This window comes from Capricornis sumatraensis, chromosome 9 (genome assembly GCF_032405125.1).
Source record: "Capricornis sumatraensis isolate serow.1 chromosome 9, serow.2, whole genome shotgun sequence".
Taxonomy (NCBI): domain Eukaryota; kingdom Metazoa; phylum Chordata; class Mammalia; order Artiodactyla; family Bovidae; genus Capricornis; species Capricornis sumatraensis.
Window position 1 is genome coordinate 16,294,293 of NC_091077.1, and position 23,193 is coordinate 16,317,485.

Consider the following 23,193-nt stretch of genomic DNA (forward strand, 5'->3'; position numbering starts at 1 on the left):
GACTTCCATGGTAGATTTGTCAAAAAAGAGGCAGCAGAAAATCAGCCTAATTAATGACAGCCTGGCTTTCTAAGAGCTGCATCTTTCCATCCGTGGGGGAGAGATCAGTGAGTACCATGCATCCAAATGTTCAACACTTTTTTTTTCCCCGTCCATATTTTTATTTTTGGCTCTGATGGGTCTTTGCCGGGTCTTTGCCGCTGCTCAGGCTTTTATCTCGTTGCAGTGAGGGGAGCTGCTCTCCAGTCTCGGTGCTCCAGCTTCTCACTGTGGTGGCTTCTCTTGTCCCGGGGCACAGGCTCTAGGCACGCACGCGTCGGTAGTTACAGCACGTGGGCTCAGTAGCTGTGGCTTGCAGGCCCTAGAGCAGTGGCTCAGCAGTTGTGTTGCACAGGGTTAGTTGCCCCATCGCATGTGGGATCTTTCCGGACCAGAGATCAAACCCCTGTCCCCTGCATTGGCAGGTGGATTCTTAATCCCCGGACCACCAGAGAAGTCCTTCAATACATATTTTTAAATTAAAGAAGGCAAAAATTACATTTGCACTTATTAAACATTAATTCTAGCATCACATTCTTTTTTAATAATTTGAAATTATTTTAATTTCAAATTTCTCTTGGTCTCTTGTGTTCAACATCCTTTCCACTCGACATCCAGTCTGCTGCTAGATTTCTGGTTTTGTTGTTGTTTTGTTTTTTATTATGTGTATGTATGTATTGTGTTTAGGGGGTGTGTGTCCAAAATCCGGTATAATCATGACTTCAAGCATAGTTTTAATAGATGAGTACTCACCCATAGATTGGGACCGTAAAGTAACATACAAGGCACTGCTAGTAACAAGTGTGAAAAAATTATAGATTTGAATCGGGTCGTCTTGTGAGTATATCATGGGCTTTCATTTATCAAATATAACTGGCATTGGACATGGGACTTCTTAATTGTCAGTGTCCTTATTTATCAAGATGAAGATAAGATTGCCTACTTTCACACTTACTGAGAGGATTGAATGAATTCACATATGAGTAGAACACATTCAAGTTTATGATCTGTGGCAGGGTTGGGGGGATACATTGCTATCCACAGTAATATCCCAACTCTGAAATTAACAAGCTGATGAGCACAGACAGCCCTGCTGGGCCCCTGGCGTGTGTTCGGTTGGTTTCCGATCACCTTCTACTATAGGATCAGAGTCTCAGATTCTGTTAGCAATTACGAGCATCAGAGACCCCGTGGTCTCCACATCTCAGAATCACCCTGACAGCTGGTCTCAGATTAATTACAATCGCGTGTGTGATGTCGGTACAAGCTCCCTAGTCCGTGATGCTAAGATTCTCTGTGGCGGATATAAGCTGGTCCTTACTACCTGCCCCCTCTCCCCACCAAGGCAGAAAGGGTCTGGAGTGGGGGAGTTGCCATTTTGTTGGTGTTTTACCCAAGGAGAAAATCGTGTGAGATTTCCACACTGAATGGTCACAGTGGGGACACACTTCCTGCCCTCCAGACCCACGGCTTCAGCCAATACAGTAAGAGAACCAGCTTGCCATTTCTAGAAGGATCCCCCCCTCCTCCTCCAGGGTATAAAAACAGCACAGAGCAGCCGGGTCTCAGCGCCCAGAGCGTGACCATGGGGAACGGGCATTCCAAGAGCGGTGACAGGGAGGGCGCACCCCGCAGCCGCCCTGAGCTCTCTTTCTACGGCTCTCTCCCCAGGAAGTGGAGCGAGAGCATCTTCCTGGACAACGAGCTGCTGACCTCCAAGATCCTGTCAGCGCTGCGGCCCCAGTCGGAGCAGGGCCTCCCGACGGGCCACCTGCGCTACCCCGCCCACTTCCTCAGCACCCACTCTGTCTTTGCCTCCGTCGCAGCATCCCTGAAGGAGCACCCGAGGGCCACCCTCCTGTCCGATGGCAGCCCGCGCCCGACCAGGAATGTCGGCATGACGGTCTTGCAGAAGGGGGGTCCACAGCCAGCACCCAGCCCAGCGGGAACCGGGACGAGACTTGGGTGAGTGGGGTACCCCCTTTGCCACCAGGGGCTGGTGAAAGGAGGGAGCGGGTAGGTGGGGAGGCTTCCTCAGGGACCCCTCAGACAGCCTCTCTAGAAGGAGACCCTCGGCAGGACCACACCACCAAAAGGCAAGATTCCCATTAACACCTGCCTGGGAGATTCACTCCTCTTCTTTTTCAAAAACGGTGTGTTCTGCACTGTTATGTTTTAAACGGATAACCAACAAAGACCTACACTATAGCACAGGAAACTCTGCTCAGTGTTATGTGGCAGCCTGGATAGGAGAGGGGTCTGGGGTAGAATGGATACATGTATATGTATGACTGAGTCCCTTCACTGTTCACCTGAAACTATCACAACATTGTTAATCGGCTATACCCCAATACAAAATAAAAAGTTCAAAAGGGAAGGGGGAAAAAAGATGTGTTCTGGGGTCCCCAGCCATTTGGAGCCAGTTTGCTTCCTGCTCTTGAAGGACCCTTGGACAGGGCTCCTTTCTGTCCTGCAGACCAGGCAGGAAGTCTGCTGAGGTCGCTGCGGAGTCTGTATCCTATTATTTATGCTTTAGACTGGTTTTCCTAGGGCTTCGAGGTGGTTCTCGAAGTGTTGCGTTCAGCAGCGTTCAAGTAGAAAACCTCATGTTAAGAAAAATGTCGCTGCATGAGTCGGTGGGACAAGAAGCTGATCTTCTTTTCCCCTAGAAAGGATTCTCCCTCTAGTCTAGACTGGGAATGAAGCTGTGTCCACCCTGCTCTGGCTGGAAAGAATTCTGGGGATTCCAGAGGGCACCAGTGGCTAGGAAAGGAAGCATTTAATTAATACACCTGTAGAGTGTACTTGGGTGGCTTCCCTGATGCTCAGATGGTAGAGAATCTGCCTATAATGCAGGAGACTGGGGTTTGATCCCGGGATCGGGAAGATCCCCTGGAGAAGGGAATGGCAACCCACTCCAGTATTCTTGCCTGGAGAATCCCATGGGCAGAGGAGCCTGGTGGCTACAGTCCAGGGGGTCGCAAAGAGTCAGACACGGCTGAGTGACTAACACTTTCACTCACTTTTTCATAGAATGTACTTGAACATTAAATTGTTTTGGTGGCAGATACAGAGAACAAACTAATGGTTGCCAGTGGGGAGAGGCAAGATAGGGGCAAGGAATTAAGAGGCACAAACTACTACATACAAAATAGATAAGCTACAGGGATGTATTGAACAGCACAGGAGATATAGCCAATATTTCATAATAACTATAAATGGAATATAACCTTTAAAGTTGAGTCAAAAAAATTGTGGTTCACTGTGTTATTCACCCATAACGTACATAATTTTGTACATCAACCATACCCCCTCCCCCTCAAAAAACAGTTAGTTTGATGGAAGAGCTCGTCATGTCACATTCACAGGTAGTCTCCTAATTTTAAAAAATGATCTGTGACAAGGACTTCCCTGGCGGTCCAGTGGTTAAGACTGGGCGCTTCCATGGCAGGGGGTGCAGGTTCAGTCCTGCTCAGGGAACTAAGATCCCACAAACCATGCAGCACAGCCAGAAAAAGGAAGAAAAATAAAGATTTATGACATAGTTAAGCCTTATATTGACATCCAGAAAGTTCTCAAATAGTATCTAATCAAATCAAGTAACAACCTGGTTTGCTCTTATAGACTGTGTGTGTGTGTGTGTGTGTGTACGTGCATGCGTGCACGTGCGTGCTTAATTCAAGTTTTTTAAAGTTGTTTTTATGTCTATTTAGACCACTCACAGGAGAGATGGATGAAACTGATGCACTGTTTCCGAAGCTCAAGCAGGTGGCCGATGACTCTCTTTTTCTTACATCTTCCAGCACTGAGCCCATCTTTATAGAAGGTACCGTCAACGCGATCCTTCCCCGGGTGTCGCGTGGGCTCCAGTCCCTGGGAGGCATCGAGACCCACATGCAGGCATCCAGGGGACGAGGGTGGGGGGTAGCCCCTGAGCCAGCCAGGCCCCAGCCGCCGAGCAGCAGCCTCCTGTCCTTCCCTCAGACCCCTACACTGCCTCGCTGAGAGGCGAGGTCGACGCGGACACCCACGAGTTCGAGGCTGAGTCCTGGAGCCTCTCTGTGGACCCCGAGTATGTGAAGAAACAGAAGAGGGAGGTGGTGAAAAGGCAGGATGTGCTTTATGGTAAGGAGGCCTGTGTGCCTTCTCTTTCTTCTTCTTTGCTCTTTTTTTTTTTTTTAATTGATTCCACTGGGGAGCCGGGGCTCCACTGTCGACCCTCCCTGAGACCACGTGGCCCCCTCCACTTGCTCCCCTCGTCCCAGGGCAGCTGGGCCTTCCAGGCCAGGGATGGGGTGGCCGGGCAAGACTTTGTGAGAATCAGTCCCCAGGGAGGGGAATGGCCCAATGCCCAGTCCTGAGTCATCCCCACCTTGCTGGTGACCCCGAGGGAGAAGACCACCCAGGCCCATCCCAGCCATCCCCAGTCAGATGACTGCAGACAGGCCTGGACAGAGCTGCAATGGGGGCTATGAAGGCGGGTCTGTCCATCTGAATGTGACCGTAACACTGGCTCTCAGTGGGGCACCCCTTCACAGTAACCATCAGAGAAGCTGGCCGTGAGCAGCCACTCTCCTGAGACCAGATGTCATGGTCACCATGGAAACCATAGCTTCCAGACACTGCCCAAACCTGGGCTGGTGCTCCCGGCGGGTCCCTCCAGGCCCCCCTCCCTGCAGCTCAGTGGTGTCCACTCATCTCCTTCCACGTTTTACACACTTAGCTCCCTGCCAGGGCCAGAACAAGTGGGGGGTGTGGGCAAAGAGGAGAGCCCGGGTCAGCCAGTGGTCCTGCAGACAGGGCCGGTGGTGGGTGGGCAGTCCACCGCTTCCATCTGGACAGCCCTTTGCCTTGCTGTCTCCACTTCTGGACAAGCACAGAGTCCTTCCAGCCCCGTGGCTGGCAGCCCTGGAATGGGCTGATGCTGTTAAGCTTTTCCTTAAACTTTTTATTTTATATTGGACTATAACTGATTGACAGACTTTTCTGATGGCTCATTGGTTAAGAATCTGCCTGCCAAGCAGGAGACGTAAGTTTGATCCCTGGGTTGGCAAGATCCCCTGGAGAAGGAAATGGCTCGCTACCCACTCCAGTATTCTTGCCTGGGAAATCCCATGGACAGAGGAGCAGAGCCTGGCGGGCTACAGTCCCTGGGGTCACAAAAGAGACGCAACTTAGTGACAACAGCAACAGCCAATGAACAACATGGTGATAGTTTCAGGTGGACAGCATCAGGAATCAGCCGTCCGTATACATGTATCCTGTTGACTTCTGTTTCATCTCTGACAGCTTCAAGACCTTGAGTTAAACAACAGAAAAACTTCATCACAAAATCTAATCTTTCTTTGCTTTTAATGTGAATTAAAAATCCTCCCTTGAGCTTCGCTTTTCCCATCAGTTACAGTCTGGGGCGGGTCTCTGACACAGCACCAGCATGTGAGTTTCACATCCCAGGGAGGGATGTCCATCAGAACAGCCTTGTTTCAAACAGCCTGAAAACGTCTTCAGTTGACATTAGACAGAAAACCCTCCTGTGAAGTTGAGGTCTTGGCACACATCCAGTCCTCCCTTTTCTGATGTCTGTCCACCTCCTTAAGCTGGGCCCTGGGCAGTGCTGGGCTAGGGAGGATGGGAGGCGTGGCCCCTGGGAGCTCAGACCACCATGATGAGGGCTTCAAGGAAAGCTGAGAGGCCAGACTGGCCCATAGTGAGACGAGGGAGGGCCCAGCCGGGGTGTCAACCTGCACCACTAATTCCCGCATCCCGGTCCCCTCAGAGCTGATGCAGACGGAGGCCCACCATGTGCGGACGCTCAAGATCATGCTCAAGGTCTATTCCCGGGCCCTGCGGGAGGAGCTGCAATTCAGCCCCAAGGCCGTCAGCCGCCTGTTCCCAGGAGCCGAAGACCTGCTGGAGGTGCACGGCCACTTCCTGTGTCGGCTGAAGGAGCGCCGCCTGGAGTCGCTAGAGGAGGGCAGTGCCCGCAACTACGTCATCCGGAAGATCGGGGACCTCCTGGTTCAGCAGGTGGGTATGGCCAGGCCCACCCCCACCCCACTCTGTCCTTCTGTTTGCTGAGAGCCCAGCCCCCAAGGACAGTGGTCCTGGCCTCTCACAGCTGCCCATCTGAGGCAGGGGAGCTCAGAAACACAGAGGCCTGAACAGCAAACGTGCTTGTCAAGACGCCATCCAGTGTAGATGCTGTGCTTTTGTTTGGTTGGTTGGTTGGCCAGTTTTTACTTTTTTTTTGGTCTTGACACCTGCCTGGTGTTTGGACCACTGCCATGGATGGCAGGGCCATTCACCCCAAACTGACTTTTGAGTGGACTTCTGGGCCGAGCCCGAGATTGACAGAGGGGACCCAGAACCCCTCATCTGCCCTCGAATCACCCGGAGCATGCAAGTCACCTAACTAAGGAGAAGACGACCCTTTCATGAAAAGAAGACCCTTTTCACCTCTGAATTTTTTCTGACATTCTCTCGCTTAAATGTATTCCTCCTGGTTGGATTTTGGGGTGTTTTACAAGCGCCTGTGACATGCAGAAGTTTTCTCCTTTGCCCTTTCGGTGCCCTGTTAATGAGACGCCATGTGCTGAAGCATTTTGTTTGGGGCCAGCAAGCCAGACAAGAGAGTGAAACCCCAAGTCAGGTCAATCTGTGGTTTAGCAGACTCAGGCAAACGAGGCAAAGACGTTCCCCGGCAGTTTCCATGTTTCCCCTAGTAACAGGTCCACACCTCTCCTCAGTTTTCAGGTGAAAACGGAGAGAGGATGAAAGAAAAATACAGCGTCTTTTGTAGCGGCCACAACGACGCCGTCAGTCACTACAAGCTGCTGCTGCAGCAAAACAAGAAATTTCAAAACTTGATCAAGGTAAAAAAGAAAATTATCTCTTTATATTAAAAACATTGTTTTTGCAGTAGGTGGGTTTTTTGGTTTGTTCATGGGGAGCGGTTTTTTTGGTTTGTTTTTCCCACAAAACTGTAGGCATTTGGAGAGCTTTATAAAGGACTTGTTACAACCAGTGATTTTCCAGGTTCTGCCTCATTTTTAACCACAGAGTCATTCAGAATAGGGCCATGAAAGCTCTGGAAAATCCCCAGGTGTAAAGCACAGCAGGCGTGGACCACAGCAGGGTGGCCCCTGAGATGCCACTCAGTGGGTGACCACCGTCCCTCAGACTGTCGAGGGGACACAAGTGTCATCACACGGGGCCTCCCTGCCCCTCCGGAGCCACCTCCCCTGCCTCAGATGTTCTAGCAGATACAAGGCCTCCAAGCCTTTGCCCCTCTCTGTCCTCCGCCCATCTGCTCCCTGCTCGTCCCCATCAGCCCATGGAATGACCCACACCTGTCTTCTGCCTGACAGCATGTGGGTGCTCAGGGCCCAGGAGCCAAGACCCCTGCCTGCCGGGTCGGGAGAGGTGCTCCCGGGCCAAGGCCATGGGCTGCTGTCAACGTGTGCCCTGCAGCAGTACAGGGCCCCAGAAAGCTCCCTGCCTGCAGCCTGTGCCCCAAAGTGACACCCAGTAAATAACGGTCTAGAGTGAAGGGTGGAGAGTCATTAAATTTCACTCCATTGTCCCGGCAGCAGACCGATGGGACAGGGAAAGGGTCGTCTAGTGGTCTGAATTCATCTGGTGATGAGCACGGGGCCAGGCCGCCTGACATCCTGAACCAGAAGCCCCTTGCAGGTGGGGGTTTTGCATGAGACAGAAGGAAACAGAGCCAAGTCTCAGGTCTCTGTCCCATCCCCTCCCATCCTCTTACGAACTGGCTCCGGGACCTCCCTGGCGGTCCAGTGGTTAAGACTCCACACTTTCGATGCAGGGGGCGCGGGTTTGATCCTAGTCAGGGGAATTAAGATCCCACATGCCACCATGGCACAGTCAAAAATACAGTGGTTCCTGGCCTTCCTAAAACACAAACCAGAACAGTGGGGACAGACAAGCAGAAGGAAGCACGGGAAGCTGCCCTCAGCCCCCACCAAGAAGCAGCTTCAGGGCTTTCCCTGGCCATCCAGTGGTTAGGACTTGCCACTTTCACTGCTGTGGACCTGGATTCAATCCCTGATTGAGGAACTAAGATTCCGCAAGCTGCACAATTCAGCCAAAAAAAAGAAAGGATGGCTTCAGATGATTGCCTCTTTGGGCTCTTAGCCAGAGGCACGCACCAGCAGCCACCAGGGAGCTGCTGCAGGGACCACAGGCCCAGCTGCATCAGAAGGCCTCATCAGCCGTCCGCAGTGTTAGGGTCTGCACATGTGCACGTGTGTGTGTGGACAGCTCTCCGGTGATTCCCAAAATCCACACCAGCTGGTTTCTTCCTCATGGCTTTTGCAGAGCCCTGCATTTTACAGCAAGTGAGTCAACCTCTGGCTTCTTGGCCTTTCTGTATACAGCAGGCACTCCTTGCTTGCTTTTTAAAATTTTTTATTTGGTTAGTTACTTTTGGCTGTGCTGGGTCTTCGTTGCTGCGTGCTGGCCTTCTCTAGTGGCAGGCGGGAGCTGCTCTTCGCTGCAGTGCACACGCTTCTCACCGCAATAGCTGGTTTTTGAGAAGCACAGGCTCTAGGGCGCCCGGGCTTTAGTAGTCACAGCATGTGGGCTCAGTTGCTCCACGGCATGTGGAATCTTCCCGGACTAGGGTTCAAATTGGTGTCCCCTGCATTGCAAGGTGGACTCTCAACCACTGGACCACCAGGGAAGCCCGGTTCCTGCTTTCAAGTGTCTGGTGAAGCAACAAAGAAAAGGTCCCCATGAACTGATAAAGGAAAGGGTCCCCAGCCCCCCGTGTCCCACCGTGAACAGTTTGGCAGGAAACATGTCCACACGGCATGGCTTTTGTCTTCTCCATTTCACAGAGAATCGGCAACTTCTCCATTGTGAGGCGGCTCGGCGTGCAGGAATGTATCCTCCTGGTCACCCAACGCATCACCAAGTACCCCGTGCTGGTGGAGCGAATTATCCAGAATACAGAAGGTATGCCAGCCCTCCTGCCTTGCCTGTCCACGCTGGGTGGGGAGGAGGGTCTCGGTCTCCCCGCCCCCTGTCCTAATGGTGGATTAGACAATCTACTCTGCAGTCTGTCCTGGATTCAGCCGGGCTCAGCGATCATTAATTGAGCTCCCACCTTGTGGACTCTACCCTCCAGTGGCTGGGATTTCCAACTTGAGAAACACAGGGTGTTTGGTCTCCCCTGCCTGCACCGCCCCCCTTCAGTTCCTGCACAGTCTCGACTAGAACAGTCCCCAGTCAGTATTGGAGAGTCAGTGGAAGGGTGCAAGCTGTGTTCTGGCTAAGGTCACTCTTGGGGGACCTCTGTGTCACATGCCTGGTGCCATGGAGGGCAGAGAAGATGAGCATGTAGCCCAGCCCAGGGTTCTCAGCGGCCAGGGCAGTCCTGACCACACCTCCCTTGTTTTCTCCAGGGGATTTGGGCAGTGGGAGGATGCAGGTGTCCCGCTGCCCTCGGAGTGGGCGGAGCCAGCCCTTGGTGATGGTTGGGGGACGGGGGTGGGAGTCTTTTATGGAGAGCTGGAGGGCAGGGGGAGGCTGGTTACCCAGGAGTGGCCAGCAGGGCTGTGCAGGGCCGTTTTAATCGCTTGACTTGCGCCTCAGCTTCTACATTCGACAAACGCTCTGTCTTGGTGTCAGCCAGGCGCTGGGCTGTCACCTTTACTTAGGAGAAGCGTTTACCTCTCAGGAGACTTGAGCTGGAAGGTGACTCTCGAGGCCGCTCTGAGCCGTGGCCTTGGGAGACACCTCCTCGGCCCCATAGCCCGCCTGCCTCTGTCACGTTTGTGGATGCAGACCAAGGAAAGCGCTAACTCTGCTATGTGTGGCAGCTGGCTCCGAGGACCACAGAGACCTGACCCAGGCCCTGAGCCTCATCAAAGACACCATCTCACAAGTGGACGCCAGGGTCAGCGAGTGTGAGAAGGGCCAGCGCCTCAGGGAGATCGCGGGGAAGATGGACCTCAAGTCCTCCAGCAAGCTCAAAAATGGGCTGACCTTCCGCAAGGAGGACATGCTGCAGAGGCAGCTCCACCTGGAGGGCACCCTCTGCTGGAAGACCACCTCCGGGCGCCTGAAAGGTAGAGCCCTGCCCCGGCCGCCTCTGCTGAGCGCCGCCACGGAGCGGTCAGCGCCGTCCTGGATCAGCGGCACCATCTTGGCTTGGTGGATATCATCCTGGGTTGGTGGTACCATATTAGAGTAGTGGGTGCCATCTTGGATCAGTGGTGCCATCTTGGAGTGGGGGTGCCATCTTGGAGTGGTGGGTGCCATCTTGGATCAGTGGCACCATCTTGGATTGGTGACACCATCTTGGAGTGATGGCTGCCATCTTGGATCAAGGTTACCGCCTTGGAGTGGTGGGTGTAATGTTCGAGTGGTGGATGCTGTCTTGGATCAGTGGCACCATTTTGGAGTGGTGGGTGCCAGCTGACACAGAGCCACCACTTTACGGCTAAAGGAAGGCTATATACTGAGTTGGGAGGAGTGCAGAGTCAGAGCAGGAGCGAGCTGGAGGTGGCTGCAGGGGTGCCCCCGTCTCTAGTGATGGAGGTGGTATGGTGCACACAGCAAGGGCCGCCAGGTGAAGAGGGCACAGCAAGTCACCGACTCCTGAGCAGAAACCCAGCATATCATGACCCCCTGATTCAGCAGGGAGTCAGGGTTCTAAACAACAGTAACAGGCCCCAGTGGGGGTAGAGGAGGCGACCTGGGTGTCCCCCCTGCTGCTTGGGGCGAGCTCCAAGCCCTCCTTTCCAGATCTGCTGTGCAGTTCCAAACCAGAGCTCGCTCAGGGCTCATCCCTGAGTGTCCTGTCCATTCCATGAGCCTCTGGAAACACCCATCGCCTGTCCTTTGGCCTCAGCATCTTTAAAGATCTCTGGGGAAGTGTCACAGGTGGCCAGATGACAGGAAGTGTCTGTTCTCCACGTGAGTGGGTGAGCAGCGAGAAGATACAGTTTACAGCTGAGACCCCCCTATGTGCCCAGCACCAAGGCAGGTGGCCGAGGCCCTACCCCCATGGGGCTCCAGTCAGTGGACAGACAGAAGTAAACTGGAAAACAGTGAAAAGCTCAGTACGTGCTTCAGAGGAACCCCGCAGGCTTCAGTGCAGGAGAATTCCGTAAGGGGAGGGTATCTAACTTGGGTGGGGTGTCCTGAGCAAGCTCCCCGAGGAGGCAGTGTCTTCATTTCCCACAGCGCTAGTGCCGCTGTTAGAGACACAGCTTGGGATTCACAACCCCGTGTACCAGCTCTGCCGGGCGGTCACCTCACGATGTCCCCAGAGGGACAGGGCTCCAAGTCTGCCACCACCAGGCAGCTCGGGCGCCTGGGGACGAGAGCATATCCGTGACAGGAGGCAGGATGCGAGGGTCCAGGGGGTTCGCTGTTAAATGTTGAAACCAGGAGAGGGGAGGGGAGGGGTCAAGTTGAAGCTGAGACACCCCCCGACACCGGGCTCCTGCAGAAGCATCATAGCACCTACTTAGCGCCACTGGGCCGAAGCCACCTGGGCTTCCGTCTGCCTGGCGGAATCCACACGGCCACAGGGACCCTGAAAGACATCTCCTTTCATGCTCTCCCTTTAGACGTCCTCGCAGTCCTGTTGACAGATGTGCTGCTGCTGCTCCAAGAAAAGGATCAGAAATACGTCTTTGCATCCGTGGTACGTGTCCTGTCCCTTCACTGCTCGAAACCTGCCCATGCGGAGGCGGCCGAGCGGCGGGAGCAGCCAGGGGGCTGCCTCAGTGCTGGGGCAGGGAGTGGCCCGAGAGCACGGTGGCTAGGGAAGCACACCCATTGGTACCCTGTCATCCCAGGCCCTCCCAGGGCCAGGAGGTGCCAGCAAGGCAGGAGTAGACTTTGCCAAAACCAAGTCCCATGCAGTGGCCTGAGGGGGCCTCAGGGTCATGCCAAGGCTGCCCGGTCACCCCTGAGGACACGGCTCAGGCAGCCGCCATCCTGTGAGCTGTGGCTGCGTTGGCCGCATGGCCCACTGGTCCTAGAACAGCCACACTGCAGGAGCTCCCCGCTGGGGAGGACGTGGAGTCAGTCTAGGGTCCATCCACTCCACCTGGCTCTTGTCTACCAGAGTCGGCCTCCTCCCCCTCTCACCTGGGTTACCTGTGAATACCCACTGCTGAGTCCCCTGGAGAGGAAGAGGGACTTTGTCACTCAACTCTGGAGTCTCATCCCTTTCCCAGAGACTTAAACTGGCTTCTCAAGAAGTTTCCAGAAGTGGGTAGCGCTGTCACGCCCTTGATCCCAGCAAGCGCCATGCGTGCCGTGTGTTCATTCCCACGAGGGCGACACCACGTCTGCTGCTCCCCAAGTCCCCCACCTGGCCACCCTCTGTGTGTGCCTGGATCCTGATCATCACCTCTGCTCAGAAAGACCCCAGTCCTGTTGGGTCAGGGCCACCCCCCTCAGCCCTCACTTCAACTTAATCACCCCTTTAACGACACTGTCTCCATGTACCATCGTGTTTTCTGAGATTAGGACCTCGGCATATGGATTTCGCTAGGGTCATTGGCGGCTGGAGACCAATTCAGCCCATAACAACCAGTTAACAAGCGTGCCTTCTACTGGTCAGTCAGAGGACTGCCTCTTGGGGGATGCCCAGAGATTAGGAATACTGCTTGGCTCTGATTGTTTGGGACACAGGTTTGGGAGGAAGATGTGTTTGTTACCATAGACCACCAGCTGTTATATTGCTGAGTTTTGTATAGCATACATGCATTAGCGATCATAAAACATCTTTTAAGCACATTGAACAGACACATGAAAAATGATGTGAGGATATCATCACCATAGTGCATTTTTCCCCCTAGATGGCAAAACCTTTCTGCCTTGAATTGGAGGATAAGCGGGGTGCACGCCCCCACCCCCGTCCCCTTCCCCTCCAGCTCGCGGTTCCACAGCCGTGGGGCAGCAGCAGGTACAGGGTCACCCTCCCTGTTCCCCTCCCACCCGTGCAGGACTCCAAGCGCCCCGTCATCTCGCTGCAAAAGCTCATCGTGAGGGAGGTAGCCAACGAGGAGAAAGCCATGTTTCTGATCAGTGCCTCCCTGCGCGGGCCCGAGATGTACGAGATCTACACCAGCTCCAAGGAAGACAGGAACACCTGGATGGCCCACATCCGGAGGGCCGTGGAGAGGTGAGGAGCCGGGTGGGCCTTCCCACCCCACGGCTGCACCCTCAGCTGTGTTGTCGTTGCTCAGTCACTCAGTCCTGTATGACTCTTTGCGACCCCCTGGACTACAGCCCACCAGGCTCCTTTGTCCGTGGGACTTCCCAGGCAAGAATACTGGAGTGGGTTGCCATTTCCTCCTCCAGGGCATCCTCCTGACCCAGGGACTGAACCCGCATCTCCTGCATTAGCAGGCGGTTCTTTACCACTGAGCCACCAGGGAAGCTCTTGGCTTCGGCAGCTGGCAAATTGGCAGAGGCCTAGAAGTGCCCGTGGGGGCGCCGGGGTCGCAGGCAGGTGGGAGACCCCTGTGCTTCTCCCCTCCCCCTCATTCCACCTCAGTGCTCTGTCCGTCCCTTCATCTGAGGGCAGACAGACAGCCCCACTTGGCTCCTTCCGACATGACTGACAGTGCGTGTCTCTGGGACAGGGATGCAGGGCTGGCAGCTCTAATCTTCTGCATCGGTGGGCTGTCCCCCTCCCACGAAGCGGGCTGTTCTTCCCCCGCCAACCCCAGACCCCAGCCCTGTGGCTCCGTGTGATGCCTGGCTCATGGTCCTCAGATGGGGCCGGGGGTCTGGCCCCCATGCCCAGCCTGCTGCCTCTCTTTATACCCAGGAGCTTCCCTTAGTCTGCTCAGCCTCCCCTCAGTGCTCAGCTTCAGCTCTGCTGGGCTGGCAGCCTCCCGTGCCTGGGAGGCCCCAGGGAATGAATTGCCCCAAATAGTGTCCAGGGGTTTAAAACCTGTGGCCGGTTGTTTCCCAGCGCTTGGAGACGGGATGCGTGCTGATGGCTGTGTCTCCCCCTCAAGGCTGGCCGTTAGCAAGGTACTCTCTCAGCTCATCAGAGATGCTTTCTTCAGTGGCTTCTCCAGGTGGACCTCTGCCAGCTCAGAGGCAGCCAGTCCCTGGGGTGCGCTCACCCATCCGTCCCCTCTCCCTATAGCTGCCCAGACGAGGAGGAAGGGCCCTTCAGCGAGGCCGAAGAGGAAAAGAAGGTGGTCGAGACGCGTGCTGTGAGGCTGAGGGACTTCCAAGGTGAGGGGGGAGGGAGTCAGTCCAGCCTCCACACCCATGGCCCAGCCCTCACCTGGTGACACGGTCCCAGGAGCCCTCCTGGGCCCAGTGGTGGCCCTTCCCTCCTGTCCCATGAGGGCTGGCCATGGAGCGGGTCACTGCCCACACATCCAGGGCTTGAACTGTGGGGTGGCCCGCGCCCTGGGGCAGTGATCTTCCAGGGAGTGTGTGGGAAAGGGATGAGGGGCTCTGGGGTTCCTCCTGGGGTCCTTGCTCAGGAAGGGACTCGATGTGATATCCCACGTCAAGTGTGTCATACCCTCCAGGTCCCTGTAAGAGCTGGGACCCCCATGGCCTCCTCCTGAAGTCGAGTGGATTCAGGCCATCCTGGTTTTGCAACCAGCCACACCGGCTTCCTCTTCCACCTGGATATTTTGTTAACCATGTTATCAAACTGTATTTCACATACCACACAGGTCACCCATTCCTAATGTGCCATGCAGTGGCTTTTAGTCTATAACAAAAGGTGGTGCAACTGTCCGGACAGTTTCAGGCTGTTTTCTTCACCCCCAAAAGAAACCCCATCCCCATTAGCCATCATTCCCATTCTTTCTCCACCCCTAGACCCTGGGAACCTCTGTCCTACTGTCTGTGAATTTAGCTATTCCAGACATCTCTTATCAACGGGGACATTTGTCCCTTTGTGACGGGTTTATCTCACTGCATGATGTTTTCAGGGTTCATCCGTGCAACAGACTCTTTCCTTTTTTAAAGCTGAATAACATTCCATCTTATAGCTGGACCACATCGTGCTTATTCTCCTCCCCAGTTTTCACAGCTTCCTGTGCAGTTTCAGCGAGGTCATTGCCAAGAATAAGTCCAAGTACTTTGTGATCTCAGTCAACTCCCCTCGTCTCCCTTTCTTATCATGATCTTTATATTCAACTTAGATAACAGGGAAGCAGTAAGCACCTAAAATTAGGTAGCGCGTATTTTATTTCTCTGTGTGGGGAGAGGCGCACGTTTGAGGGTATTCAGGAATAAAATTATTCAAAGGAAAGGGGAAATCCCCATGACCCCTTGCTAAGTATCAGGCTAACATAGTGCTTATTTCACCCCCTTCTCACTCTTGTATTCCTGCCTAAGGGTAATAAAGTACAGGCCTTGCCCAGACACATCTCCACAGACATCCAGGAATGTCTCGTTGTCACCCATTCCTGACGAGTCGTGGTGAATTAGAAATCGGTATCTTCTTCACTGAACTCTTCTTTCCCATCTTGGACCGAAAGCCAATCTCATCTTTCACACTGGAAGGTCAGGGACCCTCCCATCAAAGCTAGGATCGAGACAGGGCCCCCCCACCACCATCACCACCAACAGTATCTCCACCCTGGACTTTCCAACCAGGGTAATAATGGGAAGACACAGAAGTAAGAGATCACAGTTGCGGAAATTCCCTTGTGGTCCAGTGGTTAGGACTGCACACTTTCACTGCCAAAAGCACAGGTTCAATCCCTGGTCAGGGAACTAAGCTTCCACAAGCCATTCTGCACAGCCAAAAAAGAAAATAGAAAAGAAAAAATCACAATTGGAAGGGAGGGGGCAGAATTATTTTTTGCAGGTGACAGGATTATCTGCCTAGGAAATCCGATAGAATCAACTGGAAAACTATTGGAAATGGTAAGAGAACTAAATAATTTAGCTAAATAGGATGTGTATATATATATATATTTATATTTATACTAGCAGTCACGTGAGAAAGTCTAGTGAAATAAATCGTAGTCACAGCAGCAAAAAAAGCTATAGGGACTTCCCTGGTGGTTTAGTGGTTAAGACTCCACACTTCGTTGCAGGGGACTCGGGTTGATATCCCTGGTCAGGGAACTAAGATCCCCCATGCTGTGAAATGTGGCCAGAAATAAAAATTTAAAAAGTATAAAACCCAGAGACTTGTAAGAAGGCTTTCAAGATCAGAAAACTAAGTCTTTAAAGGCTCTCGGTTTGTCCCAAACTAATCAATTTGGTCTGCTATGGCCCCCCACACACACTCCCGCCATGTTTGATCTTTTTATAATTGAGGGAACCAAGCAGGAGGCAGGGCCGCACCCTTGCCTGTCTCTCGGGAATTCTGGATGAAGGGAGCGGTCCAGGACAGGATGAGGTCAGCGGGAACACCGGAGGCCCTCCTGGCCCAGCAAGGCATCATGACAGCCGGTTCCTGGGGGAAACCACCCCAGAGGAGGCTGACCACCACCTCACGGCCGCTTTGCAGAGCGACTGAACAGGAAAGACCAGCAGATCGCCCAGAGCCTGAGCGAGAAGCAGCAGATCTACCTGGAGATGGCCGAGATGAGCGGGCTCGAGGACCTCGCCCTGTCTCGGCTCCTCTTCCGGGGAGGGGACCCTCCCGAGAACCTGCAGGGCGAGCTAATTCTCAAGTCAGCCATGAGTGAGAGTGAGTAGCCACCAGCCCACCGCTGCAGCCCACCCTCATCCTTCCTGGGGCCTCCCAGGGGACCCCAGGCTGGGCACACAGCCCTGTGTGGCCTACAAGCCACCCCATCCCCGCGTGCTTCTGCCCACTTCCGTTCTGTTAGAGCTGGAAGGTCCCTGGACCATTCAGGTGCCAGCCCCTCGCCGCAGACTCAAAGCACCATCTCACATTCACTCAAACATTCCCAGTGCCTGCCAAGCTCCAGGCCCAATGCTGGGCAGGGAGGATCTCAAATTGACTGAGATGGTTCCTCTTCTTTCTGATCAGTGGATCACTGATGCTCTCCCCAGAAAAAGACACACATACAAGTTTGGTGGGTCATTTTAGGGGCTCCTGGTCCCCGTAGCTGAGGGGTGCTGGCCGATAAGCGGCCTGCTTCCCAGAGCCATCAGGGTCCTTACGGAGCCCCTAGCATCTTCCACGCGGCTGCTGAGTCCGGTGCCAGGCCAGGGGGTTTGCCAGGCATGATGGCCAGTGCTTGTCCAATCTGATAGCACAGCCAGGGCTGCTCTTCCATCAGCCGGCAAGATAGACACGGCTCTGCCCTCCAGAACTTTCCATCAGAGTGAAGAGAACAGGCGGGAAGGGTCCCATGTGGACTCTCAGTCTTGCTCCCTCCAGCCTAGCTGCCATCTCCCATGTCTCTAGTCATCACTTTTCTGGGCCCTGAAAGCCCTCGTGTCTGGTGCCTCAGCCTAGAATATTCTCCCCACCTCCTCACCTGGCCAAAGTTTGTGTGTCCTCAAGCACCTTGTGTGACCACCCCTGCCCGCCCCCCCCAAGGCCACCTCCTGTGTCTCCTGCCCGTCTGTGTGATCGTCAGCACACAGGTAGTGGCCATGCTGAGTTCCCTCCCAGACCCTCCACCTCCCACCCCACGGTCCCCTGAGATCCCACATCTTCTGTAGATTGGCGCGTCCTAAGCGCAGCACCTGTGCGGGGGGTGCCCAGGGTAGGGGGTAACCGACACCCTGTGAGGCCTCTGCCTGGGTCCCTGAATGTGGCTCTGAATGCCCAGGGCGGAGCCGTAGGGTGACTCGCCTCCCCTCCGCCCCCTTCCTTCCGCAGTTGAAGACATCCAGAGTTTCATCTGCAGGCGGCTGGGCAACGCCTACGGCCAGGCAGAAGACGGGGGCAGCGCAGGAAGCCCAGGCAAGGGTAAACGGTGCTGCCGCCTTCTGGGGACCCCGGAGCTCGGCGACCACGGGAGGGTGTGCCTTTCCCTGGCCTCTGGGCGTTTGCTCTTCAACATCTCTCTGCTGCTTCCCTCGACCTTCTGTAAATACCAGGGTCAGGTTTCTGGAACTTCCCAGGGCTTGTCAGTCATGTTCTAACAGCAGCACCCAGGCCAGTTTCTGCGGCCCAGGTTCCCTACCCAGCCAGGGGATGAGGTGGGGCCGGGAGCAGGGCAGGTGGGACCCGAGGCAGCTCATACGCCTGGCTTGGTGTTTCAGACAGCAGTCTTCAGAGGAACGTGTGCAGCAGTGACCTCAGCCCCCGAGACTGGCAGGGCCTGGTGAGCAGCCTGGACTTGAGGCCTGGAGACACCCAGGGGGCCCCCGAGGAAACCTCGAAGGTGGTACGTTGCCTCCTTGGGATGTGCCTGAGCTCAGTACAGAGTCAGCCCATGTCCTTATAATTATCCTCTGAGGCCAAACAGCCTGTGCTTGGTTTGTCTGGTTTTTCCCACTTGGGGCAAATAGCAGCCAGTGCTACCCTGCTCGGCAGTGACGAATAGTTAATGTGCAAATGGACGTGTGGGTTCCTCCTGCACTCCCCAGGAAGGGCAGGGTGGGAGGCTGCACAGGAGGGAGGCAGGGGAGGGCACCCGCTCAGGGCAGTGGCCTCATCAGTAGGTGAGAGGTACTAGGTGGGGACCACCAGCTGTCAGTCTACACAGGTGTCCACCTTCCACGGATGTGACGTCACTGGCTGTTCCTCTCTTTGGCTCCTAAGGCCCACCCTTGCCAAGCACTGGTCTCAGAGTACCAGCTCTGGGCTCCTCAGAGCCTCGCACATGATGGGCCCACATCCCCACACCCTTCTACCTCCCAGGAACCACCCTTCGGCCTCAATTCTTCAGATACCAAGGCTGGCACAAGTCAGATGAGCAGTGGAGGGAGCCGGTCGCATGCTAAAGGGATGTCTCATCAATAATAAGTGGGTCCCACTCAGGTCGGATTGGTCTTTAAAAGCTCTCTCTGTTGATGCTGTCTCCCCAGGCAGAGTCACCAGGTGCAGACCTTGGCCCCCACCCACCCGCGGTCCTGGAGTTGGAGGTAAGTGAAGGCTTGTGTGTCCGCGTCCCCACACCCACTCCGTGGGACCTGGCGGGGCTTCCTGCAGCGCCCAGTGGCCCTGTCCCTCTCTCCGCAGCTCGTCCAGCGGATCCAGACGCTGTCCCAGCTGCTCCTCAGCCTCCAGGTACGGGGCCTTTGGGGAGCCGCGGGCCACATGTGCCCTCCTCCTTCAGGTTGAGGCTGGGGGCTAGGGGACAGCCAGGGTCTTCCTAAAGCTGGCCTTCCCCTCCCCTCCCCCAGGTGGTCATCGCCCAACAGGACAGCTACGTGGAGATTCAGAAAGCAGCCATCCAGGAGCGCGAGAAGCAGTTCCGGCTGCAGTCGACACGCGGGAACCTGCTGCTGGAGCAGGAGCGGCAGCGCAACTTTGAGAAGCAGCGGGAGGAGCTGGCGGGCGTGCAGAAGCTGCAGGGCCAGCTGCGGCTGGAGCAGCAACGCTGGGAGCGCGAGCGGGAGCAGCAGCGCCGGGAGCTGGACCAGGCCTCGGCGCGGCTGCAGCAGCGTGAGAGTGAGTTGCTGCGGCTGCAGGAGCGGCTGAACCAGGAGCGCGAGGATCTGGAGCGCCAGCGCCAGGCCTACCAGCACGACCTGGAGCGGCTGCGCGAGGCCCAGCGCGCCGTGGAGCGGGAGCGCGAGCGCCTGGAGGTGCTGCGCCGGCTCAAGAAGCAGAACACAGCGCCCGGGGCGCTGCCGCCGGAGGCACTGGCGGAGGTGAGTGCCGGCCTCAGGGTGCCTGTGCCTGAGAGCCTGAGTGTGCACGTGCGTAGGTGGGTGCGTGCCTGCGTTTTTGGGACAGGGGAGGAATGTTGACTGCATCAGGCCTACACCAGGCTCTATGCCCAGATGGGACCCTCCGAGCTAAGAGGCTTCAGTTAAGCTGCACCTGGCCTGGGAGGTGGGCAAGCACACCAGGTCCATCCGGCCTCCAAAAACCCCACCCCTACGCTGGAGCCTGAAAAGTGTGGGCGGGGCTGGTGCATGGCACCGTGCTGATCCGCAGGGCGTGGGCCCTCCTCGGCACCCCAAGAAGGGCTTCCAGCAGGAACAACAGTGTTGGGACCCGTCCTGTGTGGCTTTTTCAGACCCAGCCTCTAAGTCACACTCCCAGCTTCAATGGGAACGGGCTGGATGGATCCATGACCCTGACCAAAGCACCGGGGCCCCGACCCAACTCGCTGGTGTCCAGTGCGGGGTCCGAGTACGCCGAGCGCCCCGAGGTGGCCCGCAGGGACAGCGCCCCGGCCAAGAGCGACGTGCCCATCCAGCTGCTGAGTGCCACCAACCAGATCCAGAGGCAGGCGGCTGTGCAGCAGCAGATTCCCACCAAGCTGGCAGCCTCCACCAAGGGCGGGAAGGACAAGGGAGGCAAGAACCGGGGCTCCCAGCGCTGGGACAGCTCGGGTGAGTTGGGGCTTCCTGGCGCCCCCTTTCCCTCCCCTCACCTGGTGCCCTTCTGGCCCCTTACCTCCGGACCAGACACCGGCAGGAAACCTCAGCTGGTGATGGAGCTGAGGCCTGCGCCACACACACAACCACCTACCTGCCCCCAGAGACTTCACAACTCAGTTCCTGTTCCCACCTTGGCTCTCAAAACTGGGATCAGACACGAGGGAGCACCTTGGTGATTCAGAAACGGGCCTCGGAAACCCTCGTGCAGAGGCGGGAAGTGTGCCGGTGACTGACGCTGCTTACTGCCCACTGAGTCCTTGCCCCAGAGCCAGTGTTCCCCAGTAGGAAGGCTCTGGGGCCCTCCTGGGGAACAGGGCCCGGGTCCCAGGACCCCTGGGCTGCAGCATCACAGAGCCTCTTGTCCGAAGATTGAATGAGTCCAGGGGCCCCTCTGGTTCGCCAGGGGTGTCTGCTCTGGGTTTTGTCAGTGAATTAGGGGCTGTTGTCTGAGCAGCATCCCTCCCTGGGAACCGGCACTAGAGGAAGTGTGGACGAGGAGTGGGGTGAGGCCCTGGGCCGAGGTCCGAGTGCTCCGGCACTGACAGTGAGACTGCAGACCTCAGTATTTTCCACCCTCTTTCAGCCTCATTTGACCTGAGGCAGCCGCTGCTTCTCAACAAGCTCATGGGCAAAGAAGAGAACACCTCTCGGAACCGCCGCTCACTGAGTCCCGTCCTGCCCAGCTCCACGCCCCTGCAAGGTGAGCCAGCCCACCCAGCCTCCTACCCCCTGGCACCCACGGTGCCTGGCTGATGCTGACACCCACCATGCCATCTCTCTTCCAGACCCCAACCTCCCAGCCCCGACCCCAGGCCCAACCGACATCCCCACCGAGTCCCTCCACCTCAAGGCCTGGGGGTCATCCTTCCCACCCGGGGCCCCATCCTCCACACCAGTCAACAAGGAAGAAACCGGCAAGGAAGACGTCATCTTCTTCTAGGGGGCATGGCTCAGGGTGCAGACCCCTCCCTGCACCGCCCCCTCTTCATGCTCTGTGGCCCCGCCCCACCCCCAGCCCACCCTCTCCCCTTCCCAAGCAGGCCTCCTCTGACATCTGCCAGGATGGGGGCAGGCAGGGCTAGCCTGCTGTCTTGAGGCTGCTCGCTCTGAAGGATTAGCAGTGGTGCCTGGGCAACTTTGTAAACCTTTTTTTTTAACATGAAAAGGAAAGTTTGTAATGGAAGGTTGAAGCAAAGCTAACCCACAGAGCTGCCATCTGCCATCGTAGTGCCCCATTCCAGTAGAGGAGAGTCCCACTCCGGGCTCTTTCCAAGGTAGTGACCAGGGCCACCAGGAGACCCTGGAGCGAGCCACGATGGCACCAGAAGGGGCCCGGTGGGGTTGGCTCTGTCCACAGAATCCGGCCGAATTGACTTCTAAAGCAGAGACCCGAGTGGGTTCGTGGTGAACTTCTAGGCCAGGATGTGAGCCCACCCAGGGGTGGCACACAGTTCACCCAGGACAGAGGGCCACAGGGCAGGCAGGGTGGCTGAAGGGGTTGGCCGATGGCATGCCTGGTATGTCCTGCAGGTTCAGAAGTTCGTCCTGAAAGCGGCTGACCGGGAGGGGACAGACCACCGCTCATTTTAATCTGGTGGAGGTTTTTAAAGCCTACTCTTGTCGAAGTTGGTGCTTTCCCAAAGCGCCTCTCAGACTCAATGCCTGGGAAGCCAAGCCCAGGCCTTCCACCAGGGCTGGCGCGTGCCTGAGGGTCCCAGCCCCGGATGGAGAGTCCTCCTTCCCTGTGAGGTGGCCCCCAGCTGGCATCCCCAGTGGATGGGCAGATACTGGGGTGACACAGAGCGGTGGGAGCAGAGCTTGGAAGGGACCAGCGTGGCCTGGGCGGTCACTGTTGGCAGCGAGTGCACAGAAGGCCGCCTCACAGGCACCTCACGTCCAGTGAGCTGTCGCAGGTTGTCATCAGTCCCCCAGAGGAGGGTGAGGACCACCAGTCCAGCCTCATGGTGCAGCCGCAGGTGTTGGGGTGGTGCCGCGCGTGACAGTGGGCACACCACATTCCAGCTCTGGCCAAGTGCAGGCTCAGGGCCAGGGAGCATTCCAGGCTTTTCCTGCAGCCCAGACTCCCCTGCAGAACCCAGTGTCCCGCCAAGCATTGGTGGGAAGACAGGGTCTGGGGTGGAGCAGGAGCCTGGGCACCATGGCCAGCAGTGCCAAGGAGCTGACAGCAGTCCTGGAGTGCTCCAGAGGAGCAGCACCCCGCTCCCCCGGGACACGTCCAGCCACCCATGCCACACCTGCCACCACTGTGTTTGGTCCTGAGACGCATCGGAGCACTTTAGAAAAGCTGACTTCATATTCCTGTCCTGTCGTGGAGAGGACATTCCTGGGCCCCATGCCCCCACCCATGGGATCCTCTCTCACCCACCCAGGGGATTCCTGCAGGGCTACGTTCGACGCCACATGGTGGGAATCGGCCAAGGAGGCTTCCAGGTGGTGCCTGCAGCGGGGCAGCACCATGGGCCCGTCCCACCAGGACCCCGAGGCCACCCCCAGGTACAGCCCAGTCTCGTTTGTGAAGTTAGGAGTTGAGCAAACATTCCTCCTTCCGTGGGGTCTGTGCACATCTTTGTTATTGTGACCATGACCTTAGTCAACCCGACGATCCTTTTTTACAGTGATAGCAGCATTTCCTCACTGGGGGTGATGTCTGAACCGCTCTAGAACTTAAGA

General features: G+C 56.1%; 1 protein-coding gene across 1 annotated transcript; it reads left to right on the forward strand.

The window, feature by feature from the left end:
* Positions 1-1,921: 1,921 nt before the first annotated feature.
* On the forward strand, positions 1,922-23,182 carry ARHGEF18 (Rho/Rac guanine nucleotide exchange factor 18). The gene is made up of 19 exons (XM_068981368.1): positions 1,922-2,004; positions 3,753-3,865; positions 4,024-4,164; positions 5,816-6,066; positions 6,786-6,911; positions 8,901-9,018; positions 9,885-10,133; positions 11,643-11,719; positions 13,032-13,210; positions 14,189-14,280; positions 16,532-16,714; positions 17,822-17,911; positions 18,208-18,336; positions 18,980-19,032; positions 19,130-19,177; positions 19,294-19,764; positions 20,136-20,454; positions 21,086-21,202; positions 21,288-23,182. Exons 1-19 carry the CDS (start codon positions 1,937-1,939, stop codon positions 21,440-21,442), a joined length of 2,979 nt encoding a protein of 992 aa, XP_068837469.1. The 5' UTR covers positions 1,922-1,936; the 3' UTR covers positions 21,443-23,182.
* Positions 23,183-23,193: the final 11 nt, after the last annotated feature.

What these genes read in the sequence shown, in the direction of transcription:
- ARHGEF18 (XM_068981368.1), top strand. Translation starts at nt 1,937, where the DNA reads ATGACGGTCTTGCAGAAGGGGGGTCCACAGCCAGCACCCAGCCCAGCG. An exon ending in GGAACCGGGACGAGACTTGG is followed by an intron (nt 2,005 to 3,752) that starts GTGAGTGGGGTA and finishes ATGTCTATTTAG; the next exon opens with ACCACTCACAGGAGAGATGG. An exon ending in CAAGTCAGCCATGAGTGAGA is followed by an intron (nt 16,715 to 17,821) that starts GTGAGTAGCCAC and finishes TTCCTTCCGCAG; the next exon opens with TTGAAGACATCCAGAGTTTC.